Here is a 22,215-nt window from a genome sequence, read left to right on the forward strand (position 1 = left end):
AAAAATAACACTTTTAACGTTGTAAATGCATTTACTGTCATTTTTGATGAATAGGCTACATATTTTATTAGTATCATTAAAGTTCATAATTTCAAAGCCCCATTTTTTTATTTTATTATTATTATTATTATTATTATTATTATTATTATTATTTTGACAAAACATATAAAGATACAGAAGAGTACACAAACCTGGATAATCCATCTTGGATACACACACACACACACACACACACACACACACACACATAAATGTAATGTTTAATTTTTCAATTTAATTATTCCATTATTAATTATTCTTATGTTACTTGTTCTATGTCCTTTAGAAACTAATTTGTATCATCCACTGATAAGTGAACTTTAAAAAAAGTATTATTATTATTCATGATTGCATAGAATTCACTATTGACTAATACTGATCAAGATATCACCACTTTGCCAGATTTTGTTCGTGCATTGTAGCTATACAGTGGTTCTGTTTTTGCACTCAGATTCTTGCTCAACTTTTATTCAAATTTATGGACAAATACTCTTATACATACTTTTTGATAGGGTCTTTACAACAATCTGTATATATTTAAATAAAATGTCTTATTCAGGAATGCATTTACCATATTCTCATATATATGTCTCTCTCCAGTGCTGCTGTTTTTGTAATAAACCTCCATCCTCCACTGTGTTCCAGGGTGGACCGCACACACAGCTTGTCAGCACTGCTCACCTTTCAGCAATTACACAAAACATATATGACTATTAATGGAAATGAATCAAATGAATTTATTTAATAATTAAAAGAGCTCAAATTAAAATGCAAGTTTATAATTTTTTTTGTCTCTTTGTATGCGTGCATTTATATTTATTTAAATATGTTACTAAGTTGAATATTAGGCAATTGATAATTGTCAGAATCATTTCTTAACGTGTTATGCCTGTCACCTGATTTGACTGCTGATTGGTGCAGTTTGCGATCTCTTACCCAGATTAAAACCTGCAAGGCACATTTTTAATGAGCAAAAGCTGATCTGAAATGTAAAAATCTACTGCGCGCTCTCATTCACGCGGCTCTCGCTGCACAGGACGTCACGGTCGTGCACGCGCCGGACTCTCTTGATGGAATTCTCGTTTATTTGTGGATAGAGCGTTGTATTGTGTTTCTTTCTTAAGTTGAGCACGATGGGTATGGAGGTGAATGGTTAATCAATGGACTGTAAAAAGAGAAACTAATTGAGCTTTCAAGTGCCCAAGGAAAACAACCCTGACAGAGAAATGGTGAGGAAATGGCATTTTTATTTTTCTACATGTTCTGTATGCTCTTTATTTCACTTTATTGCATTTTTATTGGTGTGTAGCTATACAGCTGGGTGCATAAATAGCTTAACTACACTTCCTAACAATATACAATGCATGGGCTAATTCAATATGGAGAAAACACCTGAAATAAAATGTGCAGCACCTGGAGGATTTTCTGTTTTCTGTTTATTTTTTATCAATTCAGTTATTATTTATGCGAAAAAGCATAGTCAGGATTGTAAAGAACAAGCAAAATGCGCTGATCCAAGTGTTTTTTTGTTTGTGTGTGTGTGCAATATTTATGCAAACATATGCACTCAACTGTATAAAAAATACTAATAATTAAAAAAAGTCTCATTGTCAATATCCATTGCCTGAATATGAGTTATGGAAGACATTTTTTGGATTAAATGTTTGAAACCAACATACAAATCCACTTCAAAAAACGAAAACTTTTGACTCCAAAACTGAAACATAGCCCTTCTGACAACTAGCATGGGTCTTATAAAATATAATTGCAAATGTTAATTGAATTTTCAGTATTGGCCACTGACCATCAAATGTCTAAATGCGTTTCGCTCTAATGTCCAGTATGGATTCATCAACACGTGTCTAAAGTCTCTAGTAATCGACAGATTTGGAGAAGAGACGTGGGACAAACTCAGGTGAGTGTCCATAACACTGAATTATTTGATAATTTTTCACAGATTTTTCAAGAGATTGTTTAATGTCTGTGAAATGCCTTATAAAATCAGATTTGATGGGATTTTCACAGGGACTCAGCAAGGGTTCAAGACACTTTCATGACTTATGAAGTGTACGCAGATAACATCACCATGCAGTTAGTGAGCGAGGCCTGCAGGATGCTCGGTAAAGCATTTCACTTCTTAAGACTTGGGTTGATTTGTAGAGCAGCCAGTATTTATTAAAAGTGCATTGGTTGTTAATTGATGTACAATTTTCTTTGTTTATCCAAAGACCTTGAGCAAAGTGTGGTGCTGGGGCAGTTTGGAGAATATTTTTTTGAGTTCTGCAAAAGGGCTGGATATGATCATATGCTGCGCACTCTTGGAGGAAATCTGTTTGAGTTTATGGAGAATCTGGACGCGCTGCACGGCTTTCTCTCTCTTTCCTACAAGGTCGAGTGAGCAGGACATTAGTATTCTCATAAACACCTTGAGGAGAATTTCGATCAAAGACACTGCTTCATAATTTATTTGTCAATCCAGAATGAATAGCCACTTTTGATGTCCCAAATAAGACCTTTTTTTCCCTTAATAATTCTTTTCCTGAATTTGTGATTCATTCAATCATTCATTCATTCAGAGTCATGCATTCATAATTTCTTATAAATATTTATTCTTGTGTTTATTATCTTGTGAGAAGAGCTACAAACAATCTAGAGTGATCCATTGTATGTGCAAAATGTCTATAGTAAATCTCTGTTGCCTTTATTTTATTTTAGGAAATGAATGCACCATCATTCCGTGTAGAAAAAAACAATGATGGGTCTTTGCTGTTACACTACTACTCAGACCGACGCGGTCTTTGTCATATCGTCCCTGGTAAACAATTACTAATATCTGTCTATCTACAAATCAGATTCCAAAAAAGTTGGGACACTGTACAAATTGTGAATAAAAACAGAATGCAATGATGTGGAAGTTTCAAATTTCATTATTCTATTCAGAATACAGCATAGATGACATATCAAATGTTTAAACTGGGAAAATCTATAATTTTAAGCGAAGAATAAGTTGATTTTAAATTTCATGTCATCAACACATCTCAGAAAAGTTGGGACAAGGGCATGTTTAGCACTGTGTGGCATCCCCTCTTCTTTTTATAACAGTCTGCAAACGTCTGGGGACTGAGGAGACAAGTTGCTCAAGTTTAGGAATAGGAATGTTGTCCCATTCTTGTCTAATACAGGCTTCTAGTTGCTTAATTGTCTTAGGTCTTCTTTGTCACATCTTCCTCTTTATGATGCAACAAATGTTTTCTATGGGTGAAAGATCTGGACTGTAGGCTGGCCATTTCAGTATCCGGATCCTTCTTCTACGCAGCCATGATGTTGTAATTGATGCAGTATGTGGTGTGGCATTGTCTTGTTGGAAAATGCAAGGTCTTCCCTGAAAGAGACGACGTCTGGATGGGAGCATATGTTGTTCTAGAACTTGGATATACCTTTAAGTATTGATGGTGCCTTTCCAGATGTGTAAGCTGCCCATGCCACACACACTCATGCATCCCCATACCATCAGAGATACAGGCTTCTGAACTGAGCGCTGATTTAGATTAGATTAGATTAGATTAAACTTTATTGTCACTGCACATGTAGGTACAAGGCAACGAAATGCAGTTAGCATCTAACCAGAAGTGCAATAAGCAGTAAGTACAGAATAAAGCTCTATAATATGTACAATAACTATACAGGTAAGTATTATGGACATAATTTACAGATATTAAATACTATAAGCACGATTTACAGATAGGTGTACTATGAACATACTATACAGATGGGCTATGTAAAAGTGTATGTACACTATAGGCAGAACTATGAACATAATTTACAGTATTGCAATGGACAGTAAAGTGCATAGAAAATATTTCAGTGTGCAAATGGATTATACAGTGTTCCTGGATGAACAGGCAGTAGTGTAAGTAATAACAAGTTACTGTTTTTTGCTTGTTGTGAATAAATAAATCAGAGTGTTGAAGAGGGGGAGGAGTCTATGTGTGCTGTGGGGGGTGTTGAGGGGTGTCAGAGGGCAGAATCAAAAGCTGTTCCTGAATCTTGTGGTCCTTGTTCGGAGGCTCCTGAAACGCCTCCCGGAGGGAGGAGGTTAAACAGTTTGTGGTCAGGGTGAGAGGAGTCCTTGAGAATGCTGTGAGCTCGACGTAGACAGCGTTTCCTCTGGATGTCCTCAAGAGCAGGAAGCGGTGTCCCTGTGATTTGTTGGGCAGTTTTCACCACCCTCTGCAGTGCCTTGTGGTCAGCCACTGAGCAGTTCCCATACCAGACTGTGATGCAACTGGTCAGGATGCTCTCAATCGCACACCGGTAAAAGTTCACCAGGATGGTTGAAGACAGCTGGTTCTTCTTCTGTGTCCTGAGGAAGAAAAGGCACTGGTGAGCCTTCTTGACCAGGCTTGAGGTGTTTGTGGCCCAGGACAGTTCCTCCGAGATGGTGGTTCCCAGGAACTTGAAGCTGGAGAAACGTTCAACAACCATCCCGTTAATGTGGATGGGGTCATGAGTGTTTCCTTTCTTCTTCCTGAAGTCCACAATGAGCTCCTTGGTCTTATTGGTGTTAAGGAGCAGGTTATTGTCAGCGCACCAAGTGGCCAGGTGTTGTATCTCTTCTCTGTAGACAGTCTCATCGTTGTCTGTGATGAGGCCAATCACCGTGGTGTCGTCTGCAAACTTAATGATGGAGTTGGATCCATGCACAGGCTTGCAGTCGTGAGTGTAAAGGGAGTAGAGGAATGGGCTCAGCACACAACCCTGTGGTACGCCAGTGTTAAGTGTGATGGTGGTGGAGTGGGCGTGGCCTGACCTAACATGCTGAGGCCTGTTGGTCAGAAAGTCCATAATCCAGTTGCAGAGGGAGTTGTTATTGTCCAGGTCTCCAAATTTTGGGGTCAGCTTGGAGGGAATGACGGTGTTAAATGCTGAACTGAACATACGTGTTCTTATGGTCCAGGTGTGTGAGTGCAGAGTGCAGCACTGTGAATACTGCATCCTCTGTGCTCCCATTTCTGCGGTAGGCAAATTGGTGTGGGTGGGAGGCAGTCTTTGAGGTGTGCAAGGACCAGTCGCTCGAAGCACTTCATAATGATGGGTGTGAGTGCTACGGGGCGATAGTCATTGAGGCACGTTGGGGAGGAGTGTTTCGGTACTGGCACAATGGATGTGGACTTAAAACATGTTGGCACAGTTGCTTGGGTGAGGGACAGGTTGAAAATGTCTTTGAAGACCCCTGCAAGCTGCTCTGCACATGCCCTAAGCACACACCCAGGAATGCCATCAGGGCCAGCAGCCTTGTGTGCGTTGATCCGGCTCAGTGCAGTGTGGACATCTGTGGAGGTGAGTTTGAGAGGTTGGTGGTTTGCTGAGGCTGAGATTTTGGTGGCCGTCTCCTTGCTGTCGCTGTTGAAGCGAGCATAAAAGTAATTTAGCTCGTTAAGGAAGGAGATGTCCGTGACCATTGGTGTGGAGTTGCTTGACTTGTAGTCACTGATGATCTGGATGCCTTGCCACATGCGTCGGGGGTCAGAGTTGGAAAAGTGTTCCTCTACCTTTAGTTTATAGCAGTACTTGGCCTTTTTGATGCCCCTTTTCAGGTTAGCCCTGGATTTACTGTAGGCCTGAGCGTCGTCTGAACTGAAGGCAGAGTTGTGGGCTTTCAGCAGAAGTCAAACCTCCTTGTTCATCCATGGCTTCTGATAAGGGTGTTATCTGTTTTTCTGTTGTTACACTGTCATTGGTGGAGTTGATGTGATCCAGTACAGAGGAGGTGTAGATATCAATGTCCGTGTGAGAGCCACAGGCAGCCTATGAAGCAAACATACTCCAGTCAGTGTGTTGAAACCTGTCTTGAAGTAAAGAGTCTGCTCCAGTTGGTCACACTTTGATGGTCCTCACTGATGGCTTCACACGGTTGATGAGAGGTGAATACTTAGGGGTGAGAAACAAAGAAAGGTGATCAGACTGTCCGAGGTGGGGGAGGGGGCTCGCGATGTAAGCTCCATTAATGTTTGCATAAACATGACCCAAAGTTTTGTCTCCTCTGGTGTGGCAGGAAACATGCTGGTGAAATTTGGGGAGTACTGTTTTTAATTTGCAGTGATTAAAATCACCCGCGACAATAAAAGCAGCCTCCGGGTGAGCAGTCTGTTGTTTACTAATGGCTGCATGAAGTTCGTTCAAAGCAAGTTTGGCATTAGCACCCGGTGGAATATAGACTGCGGTTATTATGGTGGAAGTGAACTCCCGTGGCAGAAAAAAAGGTCTACATTTAACCATGAGAAACTCTAGGTTAGCTGAGCAGTGTCTGCCAACAATGACAGTGTTCCTACACCAAGCTTTGTTGACATAAATGCACAATCCACCACCCCTTGTCTTGCCGGAGTCATCTGCCGTTCTATCTGCCCGGAGCGTGTAACGTCCGGCTAGCTCAATAGCATTGTTGGGTACGTCGCTGTGTAGCCATGTTTCTGTGAAATCCATGACATTGCAGTCCAGAAGTCTCTTACTGTGGGTGATGCGGAGTCGTAACTCATCCATTTTGTTCACCAGTGACCGCACATTAGCGAGGAAAATGCTGGGTAAAGAGAGCCGGAGCGGTGTTAGCTTTAGCTTGACTCTTAGACCTCCGCGTTTCCCCGGCCTTTGTTTACGATCTCGACGCCCCCTGCAAGCACTTCCGCCCGGCCGGGTAGAGTGCGAAGCCTCGGGTGTTCTAGCGATCTCAGGGATGAGTCGAAGATTGGTGATAAAACTGCTGGTAAAGTCCTCACCGATATCCAAAAGCTCCTGTCGGGTGTATGATGTTAAAGCAAAGCTGTTCAGTACGAACAGACCCGAGATGAGCAGGAATAATACTGCAAAATTGCAAAAACTGGAGAGACGCTGAGCCTCGCGATGTGTTCGCGCCGCCATCTTGGTCTTGGTCTGATAACAACTTACTGTATTTTTTGGACTGTAAGTCGCACCTGAGTATGAGTCGCATCAGTCCAAAAATACGTCATGATAAGGAAAAAAACATATATAAGTCGCACTGGACTATAAGTCACCTTTATTTAGAACCAATAGAAAACATTACCGTCTCCAGACGCGAGAGGGCGCTCTATGTCTTCTATGCTGCTCAGTGCTCCTGTAGTCTACACTGAAGACATAGAGCGCCCTCTCGCGTCTGGAGACGGTAATGTTTTCTATTGGTTCATTTCTTTTGGTTCATTTCTCTTGGTTCATGTCAAATTAATTTTGATAAATAAGTCTCACCTGACTATAAGTCGCAGGACCACCCAAACTATGAAAAAAAGGGCGACTTATAGTCCGGAAAATATGGTAGGTTGTCCTTGTCTTCTTTAGTCCATGTGAAAAGGTGTCCCAGTTTTCCAAAATGAACTTCAAATTTTGATTTGTCTGACCACAGAACAGTTTTCCACTTTGCCACAGTCCATTTTAAATGAGCCTTGGCCCAGAGAAAACACCTGCACTTCTGGATCATGTTTAGATATGGCTTCTTTTCTGACCTATAGAGTTTTGGCTGGCAACGGCGAATGGCACGGTGGATTGTGTTCATCCAGAATGGTTTTTCATCCTTGACCCTTATACGCAGAGATTGTTCCAGATTCCAGATAATATGCACTGTAGATGATGATAACTTCAAACTCTTTGCAGTTTTTCTCTGAGAAACTCCTTTCTGATATTGCTCCACTATTTGACTGCAATATTGGGGGAACTGGTGATCCTCTGCCCATTTTGACTTCTGAGAGACACTGGCACTCTGCGAGGCTCTTTTTATACCCAATTATGTTGCCAATTGACCTATTAAGTTGCAAATTGTTCCTCCAGCTGTTCCATATGTGTACATTTAACTTTTCCGGCCTCTTACCTGTCCCAACTTTTTTGGAATGTGTAGCTCTCATGAAATCCAAAATGAGCCAATATTTGGCATGACATTTCAAAATGTCTCACTTTCAACATTTGATATGTTATTTATATTCTATCTATTAAACCATATATACAGTGGTGGCCAAAATTATTAGAGCACTAGTATTTTCACTACTGATTAAAAATGGTTTTAAGTCAGTTATTTCTATCTTAAGCTAGTTAATAGAAGTTAATTGATAAAGGAAATCTATTTATGACATTTTACAGCATTTTTTTACACAAGATCCTAAACAGCACCCTTCTAACAGCACTGTGGCATTGCAGGTAGGCTTCCTGAAGCATCTTGAAGACGTTGTTCTCCACAGATCTTCTGGATTGAGTCTGTCTCAGTTTGTTCATGTAATTCCAGACAGACTGGATGATGATCAGATCAGATCAGATAGAAAAGATAGACATAACTAACTTAAAATCATTTGTAGCTGGTGATAATACCAGTGTTCTGATGATTTTGGCCACCACTGTATATAATAAATAATCAGGAAGTAATTAGATTTCCTGGATGACTGATTTCTAATGCTGTAGGTATCATCGGAGCTGTAGCCAAAGACTTCTTTAATAGCAAGATAAAGATGGAAATTGTGAACCAGATCGAGGAAGTTGAGAGCATGGGAAAAAAAGAGCATATTGTTTTCCTCATCACCCAAAGCCCAGCGTTCTTAGACAAAGTATGCACTGACAATTCTTTTAAAGTATATATTTAAGTATTTGTATCCTCATGCTTCAATGATTTCACAGTTATTTACAACCTTCTACAGTATGTACAGTACTGTTGAGAATTAGTTATTTATAGAAAAATACACCTTTGTTGTCTTTTCCAGGACTTTCCAGAAAGGTCCCTGCAGACAAAATCTCTAAATCATGTAGAAAAAAATGACACAGTCAGAAACTTGGAGTATCCACAAAAGGGTAAAGATGGTTTACAATTTTTATTATTTGAATTCTACAGTACAAGATAACTCTTAACTGAGCAGTCAGTAATGCTACATTATTTTTTCATTAAGGAACTGTTTTCTGATGTGGTCTGACACGTTATCAGCAATATTCAATTTTCTTTGTAACAAATATATAAGTAAATGTAGTTTAATATTTTGTATTTCTAGGTGTATGTATTTGGGATTAATTTTGTTTTATTTGTTGAACCTCAGGTATAACTTTAAGGGCATTTGAGCCTGTGTATCCAGATAACCTGTGCATCGATCTGAAGACATTTTGCAATGCCTTTCCTTTCCACATTGTGTTTGATGAAGAAGTAAGGGCTGATTGAGGACATTGTTTCTTTAAAATCTGAAGTCATTACATTTATTGCATATTTAAATATGGGACATTGCCAGCTGATCAGTGACAGAGGTGTTGATAATATGAGTGTGGACTAACCCCTCTGCTTTCACATAATTTGAAAGCATTGCATTAAAAATGTCTGCGTCCTGAGCTCTAAATAGTTGGAACATTGTTATATCATTGCTCTTTTGTTCTTTTACTCAATGCATCTATTCAGCTCCAGGTCAGACAGGCAGGGGTAACTGTTCAGAGAATCGTGCCAGGGTTACAGAGCAGGTGCAGCCAGCTGGATCAGTATTTCAACATCCAGCATCCACAGGTGACTTTCAACATCTGCAGCATCCGCAAGTTCATTAATAGCCATTTTGTTTTGCGGACACGAAGAGACAGAATGCCTATGGCTTGGAGAGAGAGACCCATGCTAGAACTGAGAGGTGAGAATTCTATAAAAGGTGAAGACTTGATGTATGTGTCACATGCTGGTTTCCGTTTGTTCCCATCTGTCTTTGTTTTGGTTCATTTCCTGTTCTCTTCATTAGTTAATTATCATTCATTGGTTTCCACCTGTATTTGTTAATCATCTTGTTCACTTTTTTTTTGTTCTCTTTCTTTAAAAGGCTTCAGTTTTATTCTGTTCTTTGTACTGGATTGATATTCATTTTGAATGTTTAATGTTGTTTATGGTTATTAAAAGATTCTTTACTCCTACTCCTTCTGCATGTGTTTCACTAAAACCACGTACCACATGACAGTATCATCACGTATGTCTTTTATTACTATTAATTGTGTATTTCACCTCTTCGCCATTTGTACCTGAGATGTGCACAGCCGGGGGAGCATCAGGAACAGATTTGACAACCACTGTCCTTGAAGAATGCATTCTGAACCATCAGCTCCCTAAATAATAGCTAGATGCTTTTTAGACCAACCCTGCATATTGTACAGTCTGATTAATTTATCTTATATTTATTTTACAGATTTACATATTATACACTAAAATTTTTTTAAAAAAAAATATTAACTACATTTAGATACATTTTTTTGCATTCATTCACCCATTTGCATTTATTCATCCATCCTACCATTGATCAAAATGCATTTACACTGCATTTACAATTGCATAAATAATGAGATGAACGTTTTAAATTTAGCAGTTTTGAAAAGAACTATGAAATGAACCGGCTGATTCATTCATAAATGAAGGAAGTGACCACTGTATTTATGAAACAGTCATTGAATGATTTGTTCAAAAACTGTGTGTTGTTGTAAGATGCAACTTCTTCCTTGTTTGGAATTAATTTTTATTAGCAAAATAGATAAAAAAAAAACAGTCAGAATTGAGAATATAAAATAAGTAATTTTATATAGTTAAAGGGTTAGTTCGCCCAAAAATGAAAATGATGTCATTAATAACTCACCCTTATGCTGTTCCAAACATGTAAGACCTCCTTTTATCTTCGGAACACAGTTTAAGATATTTTAGATTTAGTCCGAGAGCTCTCAGTCCCTCCATTGAAGCTGTGTGTACGGTCTACTGTCCATGTCCAGAAAGGTAAGAAAAACATCATCAAAGTAGTCCATGTGACATCAGAGGGTCCGTTGGAATTTTTGGAAGCATCGAAAATACATTTTGGTCCAAAAATAGCAAAAACGACGACTTTATTCAGCATTGTCTTCTCTTCCGTGTCTGCGTGAGAGAGAGTTCAAATCAAAGCAGTCTGGATATCCGGTTCGCGAACGAATCATTCAGTTCACCAAATCGAACTGAATCGTTTTAAACGGTTCACATATCTAATACGCATTAATCCACAAATGTCTTAAGCTGTTAGCTTTTTTAATGTTGCTGACACTCCCTCTGAGTTCAAACAAACCAATATCCCGTCCTCCCCGTCTCAAGCTCCGGCTCCACCTCTACCTGCTCCGCTGACTATGGTCGGCCCCCAGAGTCATCAGCCCTTCCTCCTACCATGGCTCTTCCCTCCATTTCCACCCTGGATTCTGTTTGTTGTCGTCCTCATCCAGTATGGCATATCTGCCATATCCAGTCCAGTCTACTACGTTCCTTCATGTGCATCCTGCCTGTCCGTCTTGTGTTTGCCCTTATTAAAGACTGTTTCCATTGCACATCCACTTCCTTGTGTGTTTCATTCCACCGTAGCATGACAGAAATGGAGGGCTATTGCCTGATTGACTTGTTAATTTTGGTTGCTGTGGCAAGGAATCTTAAAGAGAGGCAGAAATTCTTAAGCTATCACAGAATTAGAACTTAAATACAACTGTCAAGCACTTACTTAATTGAGAATTGATTCCACTCTGACTAAATTTGAATAAATTGTCATTGTGTTCACCTCACATATTTTTGTACCTATAGGGAATATCAAATAAGCTTTTTCATACTTCCTTCTCCCAGGACAAATGTTATGGATGCCTCCATTGCGTTCCATGCTGTACCTAGCATCACCATTACTTCGCAGCTTGCAGGAGCTGGAGGAGCACGGCATGCACCTCTCTGATATTGCTCCACATGATGCTACACGTGACCTAATCCTGCTCAACCAGCAGCGACTGGCAGAGATTGAGCTCTCCAACCAGCTAGAACGAAAAAAGGAAGAGCTTCATCAGCTCTCAAAACACCTCGAAGAGGAAAAGCAGAAGACGGATAATCTATTGTATGCCATGTTGCCCAAACATGTGGCCAACCAGCTGAAAGAGGGCAAGAGAGTAGAGGCAGGTGAATCAAATAGAAAGATGGATGGTTAGGAGAGCAGACAATGCAAAACATATCGTTTCTGTGAGACAACAAGTGTGCCTTATAGAGTAAAGCTCAACTCTGTCCCTCAAGGTCCACTTTCCTGCACAGTTTAGCTCCAACCATAATCATACACACCTGAACAAACTAATCAAGGTCTTCATGATCACTAGAAAGTAGCAGGTAAGTTAGTTTGATTAAAGGAGCTATGTGGAGGTTTTTACTTAAAAAAATCTTGAAGATAGAGTTTTCATTTGTACACGTATGAGCCACCCATGATGTAAAAAAAGAACGACACCTAGACTGTCCACCACAGTTGCCTCTATCAGCCTGTAGGTTGATGTGGTCGTGCTCGTACGAGTGTTCGCACTGAGAACAAGCATCCTTTTAAATTCTTAGGACTAAAGTATCCTTCAGCTGTTCACATTCACTACACTCCGATTTAGTTGTGTATGTGTGGATGATGTGCATACAACAATTCATAAACAAGGTTTGGAATGTTAAGAAGAGTTCACTAGGTACTGTGCAAAATGTTAAGTGTGGTTTGGCGGTCGAAGTCATTATGTCCCTCACTGGTTGCCATAGAAACATGACGCGCTTAAAACTACAAATGCATACTAGCTGTATCAACCTAAAACATGCATTTTAACACAATTTGAGTGTCATAGAAAACATATGAGTGTGTCAAGTCTGCAAGCTTTATTACCGTGCATGAACTTGCATTAACTCTGAGTATGCTCTACTTCTAATGGCAGACAGAGAGAGAGAGAGAGATCGCTTTTTTTTTTTGGCTCACACTTTTCTTTTCCTAATTTTACAAGCATTGTCTGATCACGGCCGGGTGTTCTCCGAGTCCGATGACTCCGATCACACGGGTATTACACACAATGTTGAACAGACCCGGGACCTGAAGTAAATAGATTTGGACCTGACCCGGACCCGGTCCCGGACCCGGCTGATCATTTAAAATATAGCCTCGAACCCGTACGGGTCCCGGGTCGGGTCGACGGGTCTTGGGTGCACTGTGAAGACCTCTAATCAGGAGTGTTAATTGAGGGGGACATACAGCATATGCAGTGGTTGGGGGTCCCCTGAGATTTGAGAAGCACTGCTCTAAGGCATCTTTGGCTCAGGGTTCAGTCCAAGGTTCTGAAGCTTTTTGCGAATTTGAGACAAGATAATGGCGTTGTAACCAGAGATGTAATCTACAAACAGCATCTGCATGTAGTTCTCTTTCCTCTGATCAAGCTGGGAAAGGGAAACGTGTAAGGTGTGGTTAATAGTGTCATCTGTGGACCTGTTGGATCAGTATGCAAACTGTAATGGGTCCAGGCAGCTGGTAAGGGAGGAGCAGATTTGGCTCTATTCAGTTTTTTCAAAGTGCTTCACTTTAAAAGTAAGTGCTACATGACAACAGAGTCCAAATAGAAAGGACAGAGGTTTTGGGGACAAGAATCATGAGGGATTATTTAAAACATGGGAACAACACATCCGTTGAGGAAGAGGGTAAAAATTGTTGTAAAAAGTTGTTGTCTTTTTTGTAATAAAAAGTCCCACATAATTCATAAAGTCACAATAAACTGTTTATTACTTTTCATTAATCAAATAGACCCAAAGATAGACAGATCTTGGAATAATAACTCATATTACTTAATTAATTTTTCCATACCAAGGATTACTTTTTAATGTTACATTGGTTTTCTTTTAGGTGAGTTTGAAGAATGCACCGTTCTCTTCAGCGATGTGGTGACCTTCACCACCATCTGCTCTGAGTGTGAACCCATCCAGATTGTTTCCATGCTCAATTCCATGTATCTGAAGTTTGACCGTCTTACCACTGTACACAATATTTACAAGGTGAGCATTGGTTTTGCAGATTCTTCTTAAATGTAAGACTTGATTTTTATTGTGCAGCAATATGTGTTCTGCAGGTTGAAACAATTGGAGATGCTTACATGGTTGTCGGTGGCGTTCCCATCCCTATGTCAAGTCACACTGAGCGTGTGGCCAACTTTGCCTTGGGCATGATCATATCTGCAAAAGAGGTCACTAACCCTGTGACTGGTGGCCCTATTCAGGTGATTGAGGGCTATCTTTGATTAATACTTCAGCTTTAAGATCATTCTTTTAGCCTGTAACCTCAAACTGTCATGCTTTCCTGTAATTGACATTACATCCCCAGCTGTTTTGGGGATTTAGAAAAGAGTTTTGTGTCCCAGATTCGAGTGGGCTTGCACAGCGGACCAGTCTTGGCAGGGGTGGTTGGTGAGAAGATGCCTCGGTATTGTTTGTTTGGAGACACAGTTAATACAGCCTCCCGAATGGAGAGTCATGGATTGCCTGACAAAATCCACCTCAGTCCCCGTGTTTATCAGTGAGAAGCACAAAAATATGTCCTCTGTCTTAGTAACTTCAAATAATCTCTGTTTGGACCTGTAAAGATGCAGTATATATAAACATTAAAATAGACTGATAGATGACTTTAGATGAGAATCTTGACTTTAATCTCTTTCCCGATTTCTTCTTACCAGTGCTCTAAGAAATAAAGGCTATCAGATGGAGGAACGTGGAGAGATAGAGGTAAAAGGTAAAGGAAGAATGCGCACCTACTTCCTGCAGAGGAACCTTAAAGTCACAGAGAGTGAGATCATGGGGCTTTTGGTGCCCAACGCTGACTCAGACAGGATGATGAATCATTCTACACAAGCGTCACAGCTACTTCACTATAGACCAGAATTAAAAGGTCTGTTGAATGTCTCTTAATTATTTGTTTACCAGTCATAAGCGACAATATATGACCAGTCATGGAAAGTAGGGACACAAGTTAGTTTGGTGCATTTTGAGTTATTCACAAATTCTGAAAGTGTAGTCTCCAAGCTTTCCAACGATGTGTAACACGTGGAAATTTTATATTACTTGGAGAAGTTGTGGTCATTTGAAGGTAGTTACTCACAAAAGCTCAAAAGTAAGAAAATGGCCTCTAAAAGATTGTGCAGGTCTCACCTGTTCTCACTGGGAGTGACAATAGAGCTCATTTACATCTCATTAAGATAAGCCATACCCCCTGTAAAGCTCCCCCCTGTAAAGTTGCATGTTTGCATAGCAACGACTGACGAAATTGGAAAAATCGGATGTGCATTGTAATGTCAGTAATTTATCTTTTTTGACTTTTATAAAAATGATTTAGAAGCTGAAATATGTGAGTTTTATCTTTTTATAAAACCTTTTTTGTCAAAACTCTATTTGAACTTGTGCATTGTAGATAAAGTTGCATAAAACTGAATAATATTTGGTACATCCTATTCTGTATTCTAAAATGATCTGATATTAACTTTTGCATTGATTTTATTGAAAAGAGCTTAGGCTCATGTAACCAGTCATTTCAAAGTGTGTCTGTGAAACGCTGAGGTACCTTAGTAGTTTTGAGCACGTGTGAAAATCATGGCAATGTACAACAAGAAATTACCTCATGCAGGAAACACTTAACATAACACGTAAATGCAAGTAGCTAACGTAAGGTCTAAACATGGACTAAACATGAAACGTGTATGTGTTCTTAAAATGAACACAAAACGACAAACTTTGATGTTTATGGACAGGGGCGTAGCACCAAATTTTGGGCTCTGGGTACAAACCATCTTGCTGGGCCCTCGTACCAAATACCATAATGTTACCAATGGGTGGGATATTTTGAAGAAAGTCGGTGACCAAACGACTGATGGACCCCATTGACTTCCATAGTAGAAAAAAAAAAATACTATGGAATTCAAAGGGGACCAGCAACTGTTCAATGAACAACTTTCTTTAAAATATCTTCTTTTGTGTTTAGCAGAAGAAAGGAAATCATACAGGTTTGGAACAACTTGAGGGAGACTAAATGATGTTCGCATGTCCTGCCACTCTTTTTCCACAGCTAAAGAATCCAGCTGTATGTTGTACATAATGTTTGGAGAAAGCTTCTGGCTACAGGACTGTCTCCCATGTAGTTATCTTTTTTCCTCATATAGCATTTACAGTCAAAGTTACGGATTTTCCCCATTTCTCTGTCTTTATCCCCATCAAATGTTACTATCGATATAGCCTCTGATATCTTACGGTCCAACTCGTCTGACGCCAGTCCAATACATTCTCGTCTGCGATAATCTTAGCGGCGTCCATTTTCATTTCATTTTGATATCAGCTAGAGCCGGTCAGAGCGCTGCATAATAAGTAGCCACGCTTCCCTCGGAGGGCGGGGGCAATAACAAAAGAAACAAAAGTGGTTTATCCAGTATGGAAATACAGAGACAATGACACGCCCCTACTGCGTGCTCTGAAAAACAAGCCGATTTCAAACCTCAAAATGTACGCTTTTAAATATACTAATACTGCTATCTTAAACACAAAGAGGCATCTTTGTGATCTCAACTAACATATTCTGCAAAAAAACGAAAATCAAAAATTTTGGAAAAAAAAACGCTTCTTTCTCATTTTGCTCGAAAGTTGTGCTGCCGACTTGTGTCACTGGTTTCCGTGACGGGTCACATATATATATATATATATATATATATATATATATATATATATATATATATATATATATATATATATTGTTGTCCCACTATACATTCTTAACCCTTGTGCATTGTTCAAATTCACTGCCCTTTCGTTATGTTTGGGATAAAAACATCCACTCAATTAAACTGCTGTAAAAATGTATCATATATATATATATATATATATATATATATATATATATATATATATTGCATAAATCTATTAATCAACCTCAATCCTCATCAAAACTGCCAAATGTAAAAAAAAAAAATCCAAGATTTTAACTCTTTAATTGCCCAGTTCATAAATGATGTCACTGATTTGGGGTAAAAAACAAACAACATGACTTATTTTCAATATAAAATAATTGTGGCTGGATATATATATATATTTTTTAACCTTTTATCACAGTCTTGGGCATGTCAAAGATTAGTAACAACACTGGCTTTGACGCATTTTTAGTTTTGTATGCAGCATTAGATTACATTTTTTTGTCCCTAATTTATTGTTTGTGGCTGTTTTTGCCCCATTGACTTCCATTATAACGACATTTTTTGATTGCAAAACCATGACACCATATAATCATGCATTCTTGATGGTTGGTAGTTTTCCCTGTTGGAAAGAGGTAAAATTTGTTATTTTTACAGTTGATTACTAAGTGGGACAATTAACCCTTAAGATAGGCCTGTGCAAAAAAAAGCTTGTAAATGGAGCTATATGGAGTATAACAGCATATTATATTGTGTGTGTGTGAGAGAGAGAGAGAAAGAGAGAGAGAGTGTGAGAGAGACCTTTGTGCACTTACCTTGATGTATTAGAAAAAATAAAAGTGTACACCTCAGCTCTCAGAACTACATGGAGTAAACAAAAGTGTATTATGCACTAGGGGTGCGCCAAAATATCGATATGGCAATTTATCGCGATATTTTCTCCCGCGATCGATTCTCGATGCGCTCTTGCCAAGTATCGATCTTAAAAGCCGTTATAAAACGCTCTATTAGTATTCATTATGCCTTGACCCTTCTCCAGAAGTAGATAGGGGGCGCGCGATGCGAGTTTGGCTGTTGTGTTGTGAGCGTAAAAGAAGACGTACACACACTTGAAATGGCGGAGTCAAGCGAGAAAATTAGAAGTGAGAGCAAGAAGTTAAAGGACGCTCCAGCAACATTTAAATCCAAAGTGTGGACTTACTTTGGATTTTATAACAGTGCTGACGGGGCAAAGCTAGAAAAGGACTACACAATATGCAAGAACTGCTTTGCAAAAGTCCGCTACACGGGAAACACGACCAACATGCACAGCCACCTCTCGCGGCATCACCCGGAGCTCTGTGAGAAAGCCGTGGTTGGTGCTGGCTCAAAGCCGACACACCCCGGCGTAAACACCCTTTTCCAGGCAAAGCTGCCACCTTGTTCTGCTAGGGCAAAGTCAATCACAAATGGGATCGCTGTTTACATGTGTAAAGGGCTCCGTCCGTACAGCGAGGTGGAGAACGAAGGGTTCTGCTTTTTAATGAATATCTTAGAGCCACGCTTTGATATTCCCTCTCGGAAATATTTTGCTGAAAAAATGATTCCGGCACTTTATGACCAGACCAGGGCTAAAGTTGAGTCGGCACTCGAGTCGGCAGAAAGAGTAGGGCTCACGTGTGACGGATGGACATCGAGAGCCACAGAGTCCTACATAACGGTCACTGTACATTTTATAAACGAAGACTGGGAAATTAAGTCATATGTCCTGCAAACCCGAGCAATGCACGAAACGCACACTGGGACACACATTGCCGATGTACTGAAAGCCGCAGTGGGGGAGTGGAATCTTGACGCTAAGAAGCCAGTGGTTGTCACCGACAACGCATCAAACATGCGTGTAGCAATGGACTTGACAGGATACCAACATGTTAGATGTTTTGCTCATGTTTTAAATCTTGCATCCCAACGTGCGCTGAAAATAGCTGCTGTTACCAAGGTACTTGTCAAAGTTAGGAGGATCTCAACATTCTTTCATCGAAGCACAACTGGAGCAGAAGCACTGAAAAGAAACCAGGAGCTCCTTGGCCTCCCCCTTCACAAGCTCATCACGGACATGCCTGTTCGTTGGAATAGTGCCTATGAGATGATCTCCAGGTTTCTTGAGCAACAGCCAGCTGTCTGTGCTGCCCTCTTATCACCAGAGGTAAGAAACGTTTGCAATGTAGAAGTTGTAATCTATATGTGTAATAAATGTGAATAATTTATCGTGTACAATTAATAAGTTTGTAAATAAATACTAATTCATATGATATAAACTTGCTTGATACAATGAATAAACAATGAATAAATACTTTATACATATTAAATAGGTATATACTGTATATATAAACTCCAAATAAAAACATTAGATTACATCATACAGTTCATGCTTTATTTGCTTTAAAATAAAGAACACTAATTATATACATTTTATTAATAAATTGTATTTTTCTTTTTTTTTTTCTTAAGGTGAGAAAGAATGTGACTGACTGTGCTCTGACAGAGAATGACATCTCAAGTGCTGAAGAGATGGTGGAAGCATTTAGACCAATGCTTGTGGCAACAAATATCATGTGTGAGGAAAAGAATCCCACCATTTCAGTGGTTGCTCCTCTTCATGCCCAACTGCTGCGAGACACAACCAGCACTGAAGAAGATTCCCCTCTGGTTCGAGAGATTAAGGGAGCCATCAATCAAGACCTTTCAAAGAGATATCAATCAGAGGTGGAAAAAGATCTCCTACGCATGTCCTCAGCCCTGGACCCTAGATTTAAATCCCTTTTATTTCTGTCACCTGAAGAAGTGCAAGACACTTATGCAAAACTACAGTCAAAAGCTGCAGCTTTAAAAGAGGATGATCCAGTGCCTTGTGGTGATGTTCAGGGGGATTTAGAGGAAGAGGAGACCTGCACAGCAAAAAAAAGAAAGTCTGCACTTGTTGATCTTCTTGGTCAGACCTTCAAGAAGACCTCTTATGTCTCTACATCAGCAACCTCAATTGCAGAGAAGGAGATAAAACAATATCAAGATGCTCCTTCTCTGCCTCTCACTGAAGATCCACTGTTGTGGTGGAAATCTCAGCAACATGTGTTCCCTCTCCTTTCCAAGCTGGCCCATATGCATTTGTGTATTCCTGGGACCAGTGTAGCAGCTGAGAGGGTCTTTTCAACTGCAGGAGATATTATCAGTGCCCAAAGAAGTTCACTCACTCCTGAACATGCTGACCAACTCCTCTTTCTCAAGAAAAATATGAACATATAAAATGCATCACATGAAGCTGTTTTCTATTTTGTTCTGAAAAATGTTTATTTTTGAATGCACTTTAAGTTAGGTACATTTTAGATGTACTTTATCCCTGATATATTTTATTTTTTATTTGAAAGCAGTAGCCCAAAGGTTTATGTTTCTTGCACTTAATAGTGTCACTGTTCATGTTTATGAAGGACAATCATATAGTATTGTTTACACTGAATCTGTCCTCAGCCTTACAGCTGTTTTGCACCCAAATGGTGTCACCGTTTGTCGAAAACATAGTATTACTACTGATTGCAGCAATGTTACACTAAAATAGTGTCTGTGACTGTTTTGTTGCAACTAAGTCACAACTTGTTTTTGTTTCATCCAAAAATAAATAAATGGAGACTCATTTTACTAATTAAAAAAAAAACTTCTTATTTCTTAAAACATGATATATTGTGAGTTATTACTGATAATATATTGATTATCGCCATATCGTGATATTATCATATCGTGAGCAATGTGTCGCGTATCGTATCGTATCGTGAAGTACCCAGTGATTCCCAGCCCTATTATGCACCTGCTGCCTTTTAATGGTGGTGACAAGTACAGACTAAAAAAAAGCAAAGTACGTGGATTTAAACACTTGCATGCCATCGTGCTGGTCATTTGATGATGAGAAGAGCAGCAAGCAACACGAGAAAGGGCTTGACTTGTACCAAAGTTTTAGAAATGATTATGCAGCTTGACCCCTCCAGCGTCCTGCAGCTTATTTAAAGTTGGTATTGCAATTTGGTTCATAATAAATTAAGTTCGTAAATATTTTTTAATATTTCTATATGGTGTCATGGATTTGCAATCAAAAAATTTAATTATATTGGAAGTCAATGGGGCAAAAACAGCCACAAACAATAAATGAGGGAGAAAAAATAAAAGTCTAATGCTGCACAAAAACAAACGATGCATCAAAGCCAATGTTGTTACTAATCTTTGACATGCCTAAGACTGTGATAAAAGGTAAACAAAATATCCAGTCCACAATCACTTTTTATATTGAATATAAGTCATTTTGTGTGGGTCCCCCCCCAAATCATTGACATCATTTATGAACTTGGTAATTAAAGAGTTAAAATCTTGGATTTTTTTTAAACATTTGGCAGTTTTGATCAGGACTGAGGTTGATTAATAGATTTATGCAAAAAAAAATATATATTTATCTGATACATTTTTACAGCAGTTTCATTTAGTGGATGTTTTCATCCACGAACATAACAAAAGGGAAGTGAATTTGCCCACAGTGTACCATTGAGTTTTTGAAAAATTTCTAAAGATTTGTCACCAAAAATCATTCAATTTGCTAAAACAGAGCTGTGGCCAAAATAAGAGTCATCTTTCGTCCCTTAGTGGACGAAAAGGTCCCCAACAACGCATAAGGGTTAAAGTGTTAGTTCATCCAAAAATGAAAATAAGGCTGTGTTTTATTCACCCCAGAGGTGTATTTGACTTTCTTTTTCAGACGAATCCAGTTAGAGTTATATTAAAAATTTTCTTTGATCTTTCAATCTCTATTATTGCAGTCAGCAGGTGTTGCATTGCTTCAGTCCAAAAGACGTGAAATAAAAAGAAAAAAAAGCGCCCATCCATTAAAAAAAGTCGCTATCACGGCTCCGGGGGGTGAAGAAAGGCCTCCTGTTGCGAATCAATGCATTTTTCTTAGAAAAATATGTTACACTATCTAACCCTTTAAGCCCAAAGTATACTTTAGTTTTTGTGCGAGGGTGCACACAGAATTTGTCACAAGACTATTTTGTGGGTATTGTACGTGCACCACCTGATTTTTTTAAAGGAACACTCCACCGTTTTTTGAAATAGGGCTTATTCACATTTTTTTCCACATTTAGATAGGTGGGCAAATGCATTTTTGTGTCAGTGCATGCATTGTTTTAGTTTGACTGGGTCAGCGTTAGCTTAGCTTAGCACAATGAATGGAATCCTTTGTTGCCAGCTAGCATGGCCTGAGTAAAAGTGATCAAAAAAATAAAAAACCCACCTAATTACTTCTTGTGGACTGCGTGTTCACAACGAGTACAAATAGCGATCCAGATTAACACTAGGCGATTTCCTAGGCAGATATTGGCTTGGGACTATATTATGGGGAAGCACAGGCGAAGCACTGCTGCTTAGGCGAAGCACTGCTACTTCGGCGCAGAGATATCACGCAACACATGAAATCCCACGACTTCCGTCAACATACCGGCGTGAATAGTAGCTGCCTGGCTATTTTCCTTACAGTACACGAATGGCGATGAACATGGCTGATTTTGAGAGAGACGAAGAGGGTGACTTCTCAGACAGTCAAGACTGCGGTCAAGCCAGAAAAACACCGTCAAGCCAGCCGCGAGTGAAATTTATATGCGCGTGTATTAGTTGCGA

At 39.4% G+C, this 22,215-nt stretch overlaps 2 protein-coding genes across 2 annotated transcripts; both read left to right on the plus strand.

The window, feature by feature from the left end:
• The first annotated feature begins 246 nt into the window (after positions 1 to 246).
• LOC127973080 (guanylate cyclase soluble subunit beta-2-like) lies at positions 247 to 14,761 on the plus strand. Its single transcript, XM_052577113.1, has 14 exons — positions 247 to 1,268; positions 1,881 to 1,954; positions 2,065 to 2,159; positions 2,268 to 2,428; positions 2,755 to 2,854; positions 8,494 to 8,636; positions 8,790 to 8,877; positions 9,117 to 9,220; positions 9,467 to 9,683; positions 11,660 to 11,980; positions 13,707 to 13,855; positions 13,930 to 14,076; positions 14,218 to 14,372; positions 14,530 to 14,761. The coding sequence occupies exons 1-14, from the start codon at positions 1,266 to 1,268 to the stop codon at positions 14,759 to 14,761; spliced, it is 1,989 nt and encodes a 662-aa protein (XP_052433073.1). The 5' UTR covers positions 247 to 1,265.
• A 2,660-nt stretch (positions 14,762 to 17,421) lies between these two features.
• Positions 17,422 to 20,351, plus strand: LOC127973098 (E3 SUMO-protein ligase ZBED1-like). Its single transcript, XM_052577152.1, has 2 exons — positions 17,422 to 18,709; positions 19,015 to 20,351. Exons 1-2 carry the CDS (start codon positions 17,639 to 17,641, stop codon positions 19,804 to 19,806), a joined length of 1,863 nt encoding a protein of 620 aa, XP_052433112.1. The 5' UTR covers positions 17,422 to 17,638; the 3' UTR covers positions 19,807 to 20,351.
• The last annotated feature ends 1,864 nt before the right edge of the window (positions 20,352 to 22,215 follow it).

The sequence above is a fragment of the Carassius gibelio genome, chromosome B15, assembly GCF_023724105.1.
Source record: "Carassius gibelio isolate Cgi1373 ecotype wild population from Czech Republic chromosome B15, carGib1.2-hapl.c, whole genome shotgun sequence".
NCBI lineage: Eukaryota > Metazoa > Chordata > Actinopteri > Cypriniformes > Cyprinidae > Carassius > Carassius gibelio.

Coding starts and splice junctions, on each gene's coding strand:
- LOC127973080 (XM_052577113.1), top strand. Junction 1,955..2,064: donor GAGACGTGGGACAAACTCAG/GTGAGTGTCCAT, acceptor GGATTTTCACAG/GGACTCAGCAAGGGTTCAAG. Junction 8,637..8,789: donor GCCCAGCGTTCTTAGACAAA/GTATGCACTGAC, acceptor TGTCTTTTCCAG/GACTTTCCAGAAAGGTCCCT.
- LOC127973098 (XM_052577152.1), top strand. CDS start 17,639: ATGGCGGAGTCAAGCGAGAAAATTAGAAGTGAGAGCAAGAAGTTAAAG. Junction 18,710..19,014: donor CTGCCCTCTTATCACCAGAG/GTAAGAAACGTT, acceptor TTTTTTCTTAAG/GTGAGAAAGAATGTGACTGA.